This window comes from Callionymus lyra, chromosome 7 (assembly GCF_982586985.1).
Source record: "Callionymus lyra chromosome 7, fCalLyr1.hap1.1, whole genome shotgun sequence".
Taxonomy (NCBI): Eukaryota; Metazoa; Chordata; class Actinopteri; order Syngnathiformes; family Callionymidae; genus Callionymus; species Callionymus lyra.
This window is the reverse complement of record NC_141824.1, coordinates 26,772,108-26,786,716: the sequence shown is the minus strand read 5'-3', so window position 1 is coordinate 26,786,716 and position 14,609 is coordinate 26,772,108. Positions and strand designations below refer to the sequence as shown.

General features: G+C 39.2%; 1 protein-coding gene across 3 annotated transcripts; it reads left to right on the top strand.

Moving 5' to 3' along the window:
• The first annotated feature begins 686 nt into the window (after positions 1–686).
• brca2 (BRCA2 DNA repair associated) lies at positions 687–14,579 on the top strand. 3 transcript variants are annotated; one of them, XM_087795899.1, is made up of 26 exons: positions 687–797; positions 923–1,073; positions 2,089–2,305; positions 2,373–2,428; positions 2,499–2,527; positions 2,619–2,730; positions 2,854–2,909; positions 3,234–3,315; positions 3,376–3,921; positions 4,467–8,363; positions 8,427–8,525; positions 9,253–9,307; positions 9,382–9,713; positions 9,783–9,973; positions 10,031–10,218; positions 10,680–10,850; positions 10,956–11,313; positions 11,377–11,532; positions 11,598–11,751; positions 12,368–12,471; positions 12,544–12,742; positions 12,804–12,970; positions 13,033–13,171; positions 13,242–13,498; positions 14,010–14,129; positions 14,197–14,579. In XM_087795899.1, exons 2-26 carry the CDS (start codon positions 1,019–1,021, stop codon positions 14,527–14,529), a joined length of 8,073 nt encoding a protein of 2,690 aa, XP_087652025.1. In that variant the 5' UTR covers positions 687–797; positions 923–1,018; the 3' UTR covers positions 14,530–14,579. The 3 variants fall into 3 exon arrangements, with proteins under 3 accessions (XP_087652025.1, XP_087652023.1, XP_087652024.1); XM_087795897.1 differs by having other exon boundaries at positions 12,792–12,970; XM_087795898.1 differs by having other exon boundaries at positions 710–797; positions 992–1,073; positions 12,792–12,970.
• Positions 14,580–14,609: the final 30 nt, after the last annotated feature.

The window sequence follows — 14,609 nt, the reverse complement described above, 5'->3', positions numbered from 1 at the left end:
AACCACATGACCCGCTGTTGTTTTGGTCGATTCATACATTGATGCAAAGTAATAAATAGAAAATATAATGTAATTTTCATCTTATTTTCTTTGATGTTTGCAAGACAATAAGCAGATATCATATTTTATACCTTTATTTTAACCTGCTGGGGACACCCTGAACAGGACACCACTCTTATTTTCTATTATTGTAATAATAACAAACTTCAATAACAAAGTACTTAGAACATTGGGATGGGATGTCTTTAGGCATAAATTGTATCTCTCATGAAAGCCGTTTATTGAGCTGCCTCTCAAACTGATACCGCCCTCTACTGTTGGAAAATTGTCGGCTATTTTTTTTCTTTCTTTTAAAAAATGTATTTATTAAATGTACACATCTGTATCTTCCTTTATTAGAAAGACATCACAACACAAAACTTGGTTCATATTTGTATACATTATACATTTTATAATATAGAATATAAAAACATATTTACTTCTTATTAAATTAAATTAATCACAACATTTAAAAATGTAAACGTAACAGGATTGGAAGTTGAGCCCAACATAAAGGTTATATTTTATAACACTATTTATTTTTCATAGTAAAGCAACTTTTCAAGCTCTTACTTTGACAGAGACCGGATATCCTGTGTCCGGCGCGCGAGGTTTGTTATTCCGCTGTCGTGTTGATAAGCTAACAGGCTAGAACTTAGACATGAAGATAGTTTAATACTTTCTGAATTTGTTGACTTCAGGGACATGTTAAAGTCTCCAGCTCGCTTTGAAAGTGTAAAACTTTGCCGGCCGTCATGGTAAGTGACATTAAACCAGTTTTTTAAATGTTACGAAACATTCTAATCTTCACTTTAAATAACAGAGTCAGAGACGAGGGTTGACTTTTCTCTTCTAATCCACTTGTAAATGATGCATTTTATAGTTGGACTGCAGTGTCAGAAGATGTCGCGACGCATGGAAGCCTCTTTAAATCGGTGTGTTTGCTGGGCAGGTGTAACAATCTCATGAAACAAATGGAATGAATCAAACGGCAGTGAGCATGCTGGACCTGCTGCCTGACAGAGTGTGGGAAGGTAAGATCTGTTTACTTCCATTGACACTAGTTACTAGTCTTACTAGTCTTACTTCAAACCACAAACTCCTTATGTTCAATTGAAGCAGTAATCATCAGGGAATATATATATATATATATATATATATATATATATATATATTTAAGTATTTAAGTTATTACTTAAAGAGTGTTTCATCTTGTTTAGAGTTGAATGTTAAATATAACTACAAACATTAAATTGGATCAAACTATTGATATTAAAGGGTTAGTTACCCCCCAAATTCAAACTTCTCTCTCAATTTCTACTCGCCCTCATGCCGACTAAGGGTTGGGATTATTTGCAGAATAATCTGTTCCTTTTAAGAGTTGTAAACAAAAAAGTCAAGTAGCGACCCAAGCTAAATTGTCTTCATCTTCCTCCAAAAAGACACTTAAAACATCCATATACCTGCATAGTGCTCATGTGTAACGTCCATCTTGTAATGAAGCCTTAAGTGAAAAATTGTCCCGAAAAGATCGAAGCCGATATTTACCCAGATTACTTCCTGTCTGTATGGCTATAAACAAGCTTAAAATATAGACTTTTAAAAAAAATGTTCCTGAACGATTCTGCTCCTCGAAGCTCCTATACAAGATGGACGTAACAGACGAGCACCACAGAGCTATTTGGATGTTTTAAGTGCGTCTTTTTGGTCAAATGTGAAGACGATGACAACTGAGCTTCAGTCGCTATATTAAAATGAACATACATTTTTGCCTATAACAGATTACTCCCAACCCTTAGTCGACATGAGGGTGAGTAGAAAATGAGTGAAGCTTTGGGTGAACTTACTTGTTAATGCCATTAAAAATATATATATAATATCAACTGATATTCAAAACACGTACTTGCCTCCAATTACAGTCCATTATTATCATTCTCTAATCAGTTGTTCCCAATGATGCTAGTCTTGTATGAATTTACAGTAAAATAGTACATATGTCCCTGAAAACTTCTACAACCTGGCATTTGATATGTATTTTTCCTGTGGTAGAGCTTGGACCCGTGGATCCAAACTGGTTTGACATACTAACAACACATCCACAACCTGTGATTGATCCTGACGAACTCTGTGCAAACCAGGAGGGGAATTTCAAAATTCCTTTCAACAACTCAGCTGTTGAAAGCCAATTGTTCTCCACACCCAAAGTTTTCAGACGTGCTCAACTGTCATCAACTGAGGATGAGAGTCAATCTGGAGCAGAAGCAGGGTAAGTGGAAAGATTAGTCTAAACGACTGTTTTAATTCTTATATCAATTCAATTTCCCTCTTTTCAGAGACCCTGTTGCCAAATATGGAGCTATCATCCAGCTACATACACAGGACACATTCAGTGAGCATAACGTCTTCTCTTTTATTTACAAGAAAACTCTATTTAATGCTCACTGTTGTAACTTCTTTAGATGTTCTTCAAATATCACAACAATTGGAAGTAAGTACAATGTCCTCGATTTTCTCCAGAAGATGAAATATTTATGTATTTATTTTAATTGTTTAAAAAAAAAAATCTTTCTATTCTTTAGACCAGCAAAACCAAATATATATGTGAAAGCCTCGGTTTAAACGTTCAAGCGGATATATCATGGACCAGCTCTTTCAATACTCCACGTGCAGTGCCATCCACGCTGATTCTGTGTAAGTGACAAATGCAAAAATACATGATTTTGCTGTTATTGTTTTAAAATATATAATAATAATTTCATATGAGTTTGCATTATTGTCTTTTATTCTTGTTTGATTTTTTTTTTTTTTAAATAGCCAATCCCAAGGAGAGCCCCCGTCCCATGAGTCTTTCAGATGAGAAAGGCGTTGTGGTGAGACAAGTTATAATCTGTAAAAATTCCAAAAAGATATTTATTGTATGAGCTTAAGTTGTTGATGATATTTCACCCATAACAATATGAACGGATCCAGATTCCTCTCCATTGGACCGGGGGGGGGGGGTCCCTGTACTCTGCTGCACTACACTATACACTACACTACACTCTACACTCTTCTTCGTGTCTTGAGATAACTTTGTAATGATGACACTTCAAAATCATAATGGAACTGCCTATATTAAGTGAAATAAATGAAATTGTATTGTGAAATTAAGTTTACCTTGCCTTACCTTAAATTAATTTTTCTTTTTTTTTTAGATTGTTCGCAAACTTTTCCCTTCTATTTCAAATTCATCCCAAATTGGACCCTTGTCACCGCCTGAAGCCCCAGTTGGAATAGGTTAGTTGTTAATCTAATCCAATGTAAATGAACACTCACTGACTAATTTGTAATTTTCAGGTCCTGAAACTACTGATCTGGTCCGGAATTCCTTCTGCTCTCCTGAAATCTATATGGACCACAGTTATTGTGACTCAAAACAAGCTCAAGCGGTGGACAAGGTTGAAGGGTTTAAGGTCATAAGAAAGGTGGAAACTGAAAAAGTCAAAAGAAGACTAATTGATTCAACTGATTCCCAAGAATTAATTAACACGTTTGCTGAAGTGCAAACATCAAAGAAGGACATTTTTCCCAAACAGACGGACCAGGTTCCAGATTCAAAAAGCCCTTTAAAATCTCAAGTTGAGATAACACAGTGGTCTCCTCTGAGTTTATCCGGAATTCAAGTTATTGTTGGAGAGACTCGCCATAATCCTGGACCTACTACACCAGAAGATAACAAGTTAACGGATAAAAGAAATGAGTCAGCAGTTGAGAAACTGTCACCGTCTTTGAATTTTAATGGATCTTCTAAGAAAAAGAGGACATTTGTTTATACTGTAAAGCGACAAGCAACACAAGTGGAAGAAACTCTGGCACCAACGTTGAAACAAGACTCGTCGCATGGTAAGACATTACATTTCTTGTTAATTTACTTCACCACTCCATGAAACATGACACAACAATATTATAATCTGAGGATATGTTTTGACAATGACTGCTTTTACACATGAAAAAACTAATTCTGGGGATATTCATGAATGTGTGTGTTTGGGCAAAGGTTAATGCATATCAAACAAATAAGAATACGAATAAGAATTTCAATCTTTAACTGTGTTGTGAGTCAGTTGGAATCTAAAGTCAATATTTATAAGCATTTTCATTGAGAACTCTTTCACTAATGCTTATGTCGGATGGAGGAGAGACAGATTTATATTTATCATTGGCAACATGAAATCTGTCAAGTGCATGTTGTTTACCACAATACAAACTGCACCTTTATTGCAAATGTATAGCCTACCCGGCTAACGTTAGCGTGTGTACTTGCTGAATTTTTGGCAGAATAAATAAATGTGTTACTGTGTTCAACACGCAAGAAGCTTAAAGACAATCATTTTAAGCCAAATGTTGTCACCAAGTTTTTAACGTTTCTTGTGACCTGCTTTTTTCAGGTCAAGAGTTTGGTGCTAATCCTACTATAACTCTCAGAAATGAACCAACACCTAAAACCATTAGCAATAGCATCTCTAAAGGAAGTGATGAAGCACTGCCACCAGAACCCATTGTCGAAGACGATCCACCTCTCTCTGCCAACATCCAGGACTTTGACATGTCGCAGCTCAATAGAGTGTTCGCACAAGACTTCAGTCAAATCTTAAGCATTAATAACCATCACATGCCAGCAGGTGAATCCACTCAGAGTGGTTTCTCTCCTTCTGTTTGCCTGTCAGCTCTTAGACTAGCGAAGCAGAAAGTCGGACAAGCAAACCTTTCTGACTGTTATGGTGGACCAACCCCAATATCCAAAGAAAATTTAAACTATTCAACCATTGAGCTAAGCAATATAGACAGTGGATTCCAGTCTATTGCAACTGATGTGAGTTTGGTGACCAATGGCCTGTCTGTTGAAGATTCAAGGAGTAAAATGGTGTCTTTCCAATCAAAAACTAACGGAGAAGACAGTTTTCTTGGTGATGCCATGTTGACAAGTATTTCTCAGAAAAGTGAAGATGGTTCAAAAAGAGAAGCAGCAAACCATTGCAGAAATGTTATAAGTAATCCAAGAAGTCACAAAGGGTCTGCTTCCTTGTGCTCTCGTCCTGCATCAGGATTCAAAACCGCATCCAATAAAGGGATTTTAATTTCATCAGAAAACCTTGAGAAAGCTAAGCATCTATTTGAAGAGGCTGAAGGTGAACTATCGCAGCCTAAAACTCAATCCTTGGATTTTAATGTTTCTAAAGATCAAAGCTCAATTATCCCTGAAGTGTCTGTTTCACACGATCTTGATCAGGATGTCAACTTTCAGTTAACATCTTCACAAAGAGCTGACGTGACTGAACTGTGTTCGCTCTTGGAAGAAGCAGAAAGCCAGTTTGAGTTCACCCAGTTTAAAACGACCAAGATTAAACCACCCTGTGATGGTACAGGAGTGTCTACAGAGGTTGTTGACAAGTCAAACGATGCAGACTTGCTGTCGGGTATAGATTTTGATGACAGCTTTTCCTCAGAACAAGATAATGGACTAACCTTTATTCACGGTGCAAAAATGATCCCATGTGTAGGTTCAAATATAGTGTCGCATCCAAGCACTTTTGAGAGCAAAGAGTTGAAGGAAGAAAGTTTTTCTCATCCAAATTTATCAAACAAAGAATGTGAAGTCAAAGATGAACCTCTCAACAATGGGGCTGTATTGAATAATGGAAAACAATATGTTTATCCACATAAAGAAGTAGACAAATTGCATAAAAGTGGATTGCAGGCGGCCAGTGGGAGAGGAATCACAATAAGCGAAAAGGACCAGGCTGGATTTTCAACTCCTAAAACAAGCCAACAAGTTGAGCTTGTTAAATCCAAGGAAGCAATTTCTCATGGAGACAAATTATCAAATGCACCCCAAAATTCTGCCAGCTTGAGCAAGTCCTGTGACTTGATGAGTGTTGGATTCTCCAAAGCCAGTGGAAGCAAGATTCAAGTATCCGTGGCAGCTATCAGTCAAGCAAAAGGACTTTTGGATGAAGATCAAAAACACGAGAATATAAATGAGCCAGAGTGCTGGAGAACTCGACACACAAGTCAGACGTCTGCTACTGGTTCATCACTCGGAGTTGACAAACCAAATGTTGGCTTGTTAAAGGATTGTAATGCTAAAAACGTCAACACTGTTCAAGTCTGTGATCCCACTAAAGGATTTGTAGTAGACGGCTGTAAGGAAGAAAACCTTTCAACTCCAAATATTTCTCAATATATAGGTTCAATCACAAAGAACAGTGACTTTTCCACTCATCACAACGTAGAGAAGTGTGTTGATTCCGCACCAAATCCAGATCAAAATTTGGAGACAACAAACCATCTCCTAAAAGATTCAAATGATTTTCCAGCCACAGAAATGGATGGAATTGATGAATTCTTCACTGATTCTGAGGTCATGGACGTCATGGATTGTGTTTCTGTGAAGAATGAAAGATGTAATGACGTTGATGAGAAGGCACAGATGCTTAACAAGAATAGCTTCCATGGCCTCATTGATGAACGCCGGGAATTACAAGGCAATTCCATTTTAAAGCCCTCCGGCTCTCTGGACAATGGAGGGGAATGGGAAGATCCATCTTTAAACAGCGAGATAGAAACTACGTTTTCAGATGATGCCATTTTAGCAGCTGTCTCCCCATACCAAGAGAAAATTGAGTTTAGGGAGACGAATGACGATACAGACAACACTCTACAATGTGGTGGATTTAAAAAAGCCAGTGGAAAAAGTGTTATAGTTTCATCAGTAGCCCTCCAGAAAGCTAAATCTCTTCTAAACGACCTTGGTGGAGTTGAGGAAAAACTAAATGGTCCTTACAACCGGGCAGGTACAGCATTACCTGAGCGCCCCTCTACATTACGGATGAGCACAGATTTGTCCGCAGGCGGGTTTTGTACAGCCAGTGGGATGAACGTAACCATCTCAGAAGACGCAATGACCAAAGCAAAGTCTTTTTTAAATGAAATCTGGGATGAAGGAACCTCCAAGCATGTTGAAGAAGAAATGACACAACGAAAAACTGGTGTAACCAACAAAGGTGTGACACAAGAGCAACCAATTTTTAGAAAACCACATTCCCCCCCATCATGTAGATCTGGCGTGTCCGCAGCAGGATTTGCAACAGCCAGTGGCAAAAAAGTGACCGTGTCAGACAAGGCGATGGCAAAAGCAAAATCCTTGTTGAATGAAACTCCTTGTCAGAACATAGAGTTTCCACTAATGGAAAACTGCTCAGTTCCGGGAGGTGGTTTTCGAACAGCCGGTGGCAAAGGAGTAACTTTTTCACCTTCTGCTATGAAAAAAGCCAAATCTCTGTTTGACGACAGTGATAATGAAGCCAACAGAGCGAGTACTAAAGATTCCACATCAACCGAGAGCATGTCTGTGTTAAACAGCGCAGTGGTAAAATGTAAAGGCGACATCCCTCTTCAAGGTGGGTTTCAGTCGGCCAGTGGAAGAGGAGTTTCAGTTTCAACTGCTGCGCTTAGAAAAGCAAAATCTCTGTTTGACAGCTGTGATGATGAAACCCACAGAGAGAGGACTCAAGACTGTGGAGGCTTAACCAAGAACAAGACTGCTGTTAGGAAGGAATCGAACAGTGCGATGTTCAAAGCTTCAGGTTTGTTTGATGGATGTAAAGACAAGCGAATGGAATTTAAAGACAACCCTCTTCAAGGTGGGTTTCAGACGGCCAGTGGACAAGGGGTTTCAGTTTCAACTTGTGCTCTCAAAAAAGCAAAATCCCTCTTTCATGAGTGTGAAGACAACGATGGTTCCTTCACTCAAAATGTAAACGTCAACGGATTCAAAGCAGCCAGTGGGAAACAAGTGGGATTTTCCACCAAAGCCCTCCAGAAGGCAAAAGCTCTCTTTGACGACATCGGCTTAGAAAACGCAACTGTTTTTGTTGAGGAGAAACCAGTTTCGGTTGTGAGTGAAACAGAGCTTGAGAATTCAGTTGGAAAGAGCGACACCATATATAGTAATGGAGATGCATCTAACCATCGGTTGCCTACCAAAGATCCTTGCACACCATTGTCCCTCACCAAGAAGGCCCGAACTGATGGGACATCCTGTGTAGGTTCAAACATGCTGACCGGTGAGATGGTTTCGCTCAACCTCAAAGGCTGCTCAGAAACACAGCAGGAGTTTGTTGCTCAGGAAGCTCTAGACTGTACCAAAGCTTTGCTGATGGACGATAGTGACGTTGAATTCTCAATGGAAAAGATGCTGCTCCAGGAAGATAATCCATCAGAAGCTGTGTTGGAAGAAAAGCCTCTTAAAAGGAAGTTTTCAGAAGAGCAAGATCTAGCTGATGGTAAGAATGTATCCGAGCATCAGATGGAATTTGAAGTTTATTAAACTTGTTTTTTCTTTCTAGCTCAACCTCCATCGAAGAGAAGATTACTGGAGGAATTTGATAGATCTGTTGATGCTACTCGAGGATTTGAACTATGTCCAGAAAAACATTATCCAAATGGTGAGATGCTTTAACCCTTCTATGACTATAATGTTGTGTTTCTATCGCCTTTTCCAAGATAAGATTTAATAATAAGATATAAGATTTATTATATATGGCATCAGATATAACTGTAAACAGTTGGGAAACATGGAACTGGATTTTTCAATTTTATAACTTTCTATAAAATCTTACATTTTCTGAAAAATAATGAAAATAAATATTATACATATTTAGAATAATACAACTTGCATTGCTCTGCTAGTGTATTAGTTTGACGCCGGGATTTGAATAAAACTCTAAAAATTATAAACACTGCTGTCTTCGAGGCCTTGAACTATATCACTTTTCTACTCATGTTCTATCTTAAAAAAACACTCTGACCAGCACAACCTTATTTGTTTCCAACTCAATTCCTCTCAGTTAACTCGTCCTGCATATGCAAGAATTTAGCAGATTTGTAACAAAGCCAAGGCTCGTTTTTTCACAAGCCTATATGAATCTGCTCCGTATTTGGGTAAATCAATTGCAAATGTTGAATTACCTGGCTACGATAAGCCTTTGAATTGATATTTAAATTTGAAAAGTGCATTTTAAATGCTGTCAGTGGTCACATGATTATCCATGATGGGTTAAATTCTGTCTATAAATATTTGGTTTTGGCTCATGTGTTAGCAGTTTTAAAAAAAATCTAATTCCTGCCACAAAGACTGAATCCAACCATTTTTCTGTCCTTATTTCAATAAAGAAATGTTGAAAGATAGGAGAGTGCTTTTTCAACCTTACATCACAGAGCCTGAGAGGTAAAGTTTTTGCTGATTATTGGCTCATGAAGTTGTAATTTCATTATTTTTATTGTTTTTTGTTTTTTTTATAGAGATGGAAAAAACTATTCAGAAACCAAACTGCACAACTCCAGCATGTTGGACATCAAACCAAATTCAGTGGCGTCATTCATTCCTCTCATCTCTAAAAGTGCAAAAAACGATGTTGAGAGGAATTCTTTAAGTACACCATCCATTCACAAGTTTGTTCCTCCATTTAAAAAACAAAGTGTCCAAGTGAGAAGGGAGTCAGCAGGTGCACACAGCGATACACCCTTTAAAATGAAACCAGCGGGTAAAATGGAAAAAGAATCTGGTGGAGCTGAAAACGCAATCGATAGAATCAATTACTCAGTAGAGAACAACTCAGCCACTCATCATACAGGTGAGAGATTCCATGTCTCTGTTCATCAGTGCAACTCTGCAGCTTAATTCCACTTTCATCTGTCTCTAGATACGAGTCAGACTCTCGAGAACGTCGAGCTGGCACAGAACATGCAGGAGATGAGGATCAGGAAGAAGAGAAGACAAACAATTAGACCCCAGCCTGGGAGTTTGTTCCTGACCAGAACGTCCGTATCACCGAGAATCAGCTGGAAGTCTGCGGCCCGAGAAAAAGCACCTGCGAGATATAACAAGCATCAGGCAAGAACGGCTCAATTCACTCTCAATTAATGTTTTTGACCGTACGTTTCTTTTCAGTTGTATCAATATGGAGTCGCTCCGCATGTGGCTGAGATCAGCAGTGACACTGCAGAGTCTTTTCTCTTTGATCTCCAATACTTCCTAAAGTCTGAAGCTTTTGAAGACGATTGGGGTGTTCAGCTTGCAGACGGTGGTTGGTTGATTCCATGCAAAAATGGAACAGCAGGAAAAAAGGAGTTTTATAGGTATTTATTTATTGTTAACTGCAAAATGTAAATTTGAGAACGACTGCAAACAATCTTTTTGGATGTTTATCTGTATGTATGTATTTTTTTTAATTATGAGGCCCTACATTGGAGGGAAGGTTTCATGAGTGCAGGTCGACAACGGTACTCCAACTTTGTTCAAGCTGAAGGTTATGATTACTTTTAGGTCAAGATAAATTAGTTATTATACAATATATTAAGGGTATGTTAAAAAATGTGAATTGTGTTACATTTTGTTCAGAAATAGCTAGTTCCCTATTTTGGCAAATAACCAGCACGGCATGAACCGTGTTTTTTATTAACTTTTACTCACAAGTAGCTGGTTGCTGGAAATAAAGGGGTTTTAACATACATTTTTTAATATGTATAATAAGGTGTTTAAAAAACATGATGTTTGCCACAGTAACAATTCAATTTCATGTCCCTTTTGCTCTCTCCAGAGCCATGTGTGACACACCGGGCGTGGATCCCAAACTCATAAGCGAGGAGTGGGTGTATAATCACTACAGATGGGTTGTGTGGAAGCTTGCCTCAATGGAGAGATCATTTCCTCAACAAATGGGGAGCACCTGTCTGACGCCAGAACAAGTTCTGCTGCAACTGAAGTTCAGGTATGTTTATTCAATTCTGTTCAAATCTCTTCACTCGTAGAGACATTTCCGTCTTAAAGTTTCCTCTTTATAAAAGCTTAATTTCTTCTTGATGTTCTGATTCAGATACGATGTTGAAGTGGACAACAGTCGGCGACCAGCTCTCAGAAAGATAATGGAGAAAGACGACACTTCAGCGAAAACTCTGGTCCTCTGTGTTTGCGGGGTGGCCGGCAGGGGTCGCTCTCCATCTAAACAAATTGAGACAAAAGCTCCTCAAGACACCGTCTCCAACCCTTGTGCTGTGGTGTGGCTGACAGATGGATGGTATTCCATCAAAGCTCAGCTGGACGGTCCTCTCACTTCTCTACTGTGCAGAGGTCGACTGGCTGTTGGTGCAAAGCTGATCATAAACGGAGCTCAAGTGACGGGCTCACAGGAGGCGTGTTCACCTCTGGAGGCTCCTGAGTCGCTCATGTTCAAAGTAAATCACAGATTTAAACATGTTTTACATATCAACAAAGATAAAAATATGTTTTTTTTTCAGATCTCTGCCAACAGTGTTCGACTAGCAAGGTGGGACACTAAACTTGGATTCTACAAAGATCCTCGTCCTTTTGTGCTGCCACTTTCTTCTCTCTTCCACAACGGAGGAGCTGTTGGCTGTGTGGACATCGTCGTTCTCAGAGTCTACCCGTTACAGGTGAGCGCAGTCTCTTACCCCTTTTTTAGTTTCTTTTAGTTTCTTTAACCTGTGAACTTCTGAAGTGGATGGAGAGGAAGCCACAAGGTGGGGTTGTGTTCCGGTCTGCCCGCACTGAAGAGAGAGAAGCCCGCCGGTACAACGCTCACAAACAGAAGACCATGGAGATTCTCTTTGCAAAGATTCAAGCGGATTTTGAAAATGAGGAAAGAGCTAAGTGTGAGCGCCATGTTGTCTAAAGCATCTGTATGTTTTTGAATTTGTAGAAATGTCAATGTTTTGATTTTAAAATGTTTTTAATTAATATGTTTTATACGGCATGAATTAATTTTTTTTTATCTGTGTTGGTATAAAACCTTTGACAACGATTTTATTTCCTATAGCTTTTTATTGAATTTTCTGCATTTATTTATTTCGTTAACCAAATTTTTTTATTAAACGCATCGTTAACCTTTTTATAATTGATATACAGGTGTATATATATATTTTCCCTCATTGTGTTTTAATCAAATCTTATCAGTATACATGTATGTGTTTTTTATTCTAAAAATGTTTTTAATTTTTACTATAATATACTCATTATTTTATTTTTGTAATGATTATCAACTGAGAGACAAAATTTAAGTTATCAAACAATTGTATTTTATATTTTTTAGTCCACTCATCACCTTTTTAAATGTATACTATCTGAACAATATTAATAATAATTATGACTAATGTTTAAAAAAAATGTAATAGACTTCTCATTCTCAGCTAGGAAAAATACAAAAAAAACATGTTAAACATTAATTGGTCTATGTCTGCTACAGCTGATCGTCTTTGTGATTTTCTTTAGCAAAAAGAAACCCTCAAAGGAGAACGAGGAGCATCACCCGTCGAGACATTGAAAAGCTACAAGATGGAGAGGAGCTTTATGAGGCTTTGGGAGACGATCACGAGGTATTGTTATCAAAGCTTTAGTTACAGTATGTTGCAAAACCACTCACACCATCATCATTGTTTGACCTCCAGGGTCGTCTGAGTTCCAAACAGTTGGAAGCTCTGCACTCGTACAAAAGTTCTCTGATGGAGAAGAAACAAGCTGAGCTGCAGGACAAGTATCGTCGAGCTGTCGAAGAATCAGACAAAGGTGAAGGCGGCTGCCCCAAGCGTGAAGTCACTCCCGTGTGGAGGATCTCTGTCGCTGACTTTGTGGATCCCACAGGTCAAGGTGAGACACTTGATTTAACTTCCTTGAAAACCACTAAAGTTAACATCAGTTTCTTCACCAGTGTACCAGTTGAACTTCTGGCGACCTTCCTCTGACCTCCAGTCTTCACTTAAAGAAGGTTCCAGATACAAAGTCTACAACCTCACGACTTCGGAAGGAAAGAAACGTTTTGGTTTTGCGTCAGTTCAGCTGACCAACACCAAGAAAACTCAAATTCAGGAAGTCCAGGTATGAAAGCATATCGATATTCAAGGATTTTAAAAATATATAATCAAGTTTGTCTTCAACAGACGCCTCAGCACTTGTTGTCTTCCTGCTTTAAACCAAGAATATGCGTTAGATTTGCTGATCTTCAGGATCCAGAATTCAGGTCTTCGTGTGGAGAAGTTGATCTTACTGGAAAGGTTGTTAGTGTCGTTCAAGCTCAGGGTAAGTTGATGGTTTAACATCAGATTCATCTGGATTGTTTTCAAAAGCAGATGATCTGTTTCTGCTGCAGGTCCCTCTCCTGCCTTCTATCTGGTTGACTCGGACCTGAGCTTCGTCAAAGTCCGCTGTTTCAGCAGTCTGGCCGAGTCTGGCCTGGCGGAGCTGGTGAAGCCTGGTGTGCTGTTGGCTCTCAGCAACCTTCAGCTGCGTGGACAGTCCAACGTTCCTACTCCGGTGGTTTTCTCTGGCGATCTCACAGTCTTCTCCACCAACCCCAAAGAGTCACACCTGCGGGAGTCTATCGAAAGAATGCAAGGCCACATTCAGGTAGTCATTCGTTGGGGTTTAACGACAAGAATCGTGCAATACCATTCAGGGGCGTTTGATATATGGTGAAACTTTGAGAGGATATATTTGAGTACTGGACTGTGGTGTTGCAGTATTTACAGACTCACTTTCAATGAAGTGACAGATTTATCTCTGTGTTATAGCTGTGGTTCTACTTTGAGTCTCTCCCAAATGACTGAGCTACTCGCATCAAGACACGCTGTGGATTTTGTATCTTTGCGTCAGTACATAAAATTGGTGACACGGGTAAGGGCAGGATCGTGGAGGGACTTTTGGCTCAGCCTCCACAATTCTTTGAAACAACTCAAGATATAATGATATAAATATTTAAAATCAACAAACGTAAAGATACCTTGGATGCAAAACTAGCTCCACAGTAGCTGTTAGAAAGTAAAGAACTGACCTTTAGCGTCGTCTAACATCACTGTCATAATCTTGCATGTTCCACAGTAAATATTTGGCTAACATGTGGCATGTTCTTAATGACCAGGACGATTTCCTTCTGAAGGCGGAGGAGAAACTTTCCAGCTTGATTGATGGTCCGAGCTCTTTTGCATCTCCTGCTCTGCCCTCTAGAAACCCAGCATCACACACCGACGTCAGACCGGGGGTACGTTTGTGACGGCCTTCATGTGAACATTATTGATAAATGAACATTATTGTTGTTTCTCTGATAGACGGCATGCCAGCTGTCCGTCAGAAACCTTGGACCCGTCACACCTGTGAGTCAGACACCTGTGTCCGTCAGCTCGTCGAATGAAAAAGACCCTCGATCCCTCAAGAGAAGACGAGCTCTGGATTATTTGTCTCGCATTCCATCTCCTCCACTGCTGTTCCATCTGAACTCTCTGTCCTCGCCGTGTGTCAAGAAGACGTTCAATCCACCCCGCAAGTCCAGCACTCCCAGCACCTCAAAAACCCTTCACGCTGGAGTCGGTCCGGAGGAGGACGAGTGGGTGAACGATGCAGAGCTGGCTATGATCGACACTCAAGCATTACATGCACTTTAACAATCGCTTTTACAATTATTGTTGTTTTTTTCTCCAATAATGTTATAATATAGTGATGATGTTTGATACGGTTTGTGTTT

Excerpts from the sequence above, each read along its gene's own strand:
- brca2 (XM_087795897.1), top strand. The coding sequence starts at position 1,019 with ATGAATCAAACGGCAGTGAGCATGCTGGACCTGCTGCCTGACAGAGTG. Across the intron at positions 3,316-3,375 it reads TGAAGCCCCAGTTGGAATAG|GTCCTGAAACTACTGATCTG; the intron begins GTTAGTTGTTAA and ends TGTAATTTTCAG. Across the intron at positions 14,130-14,196 it reads ACACCGACGTCAGACCGGGG|ACGGCATGCCAGCTGTCCGT; the intron begins GTACGTTTGTGA and ends TTTCTCTGATAG.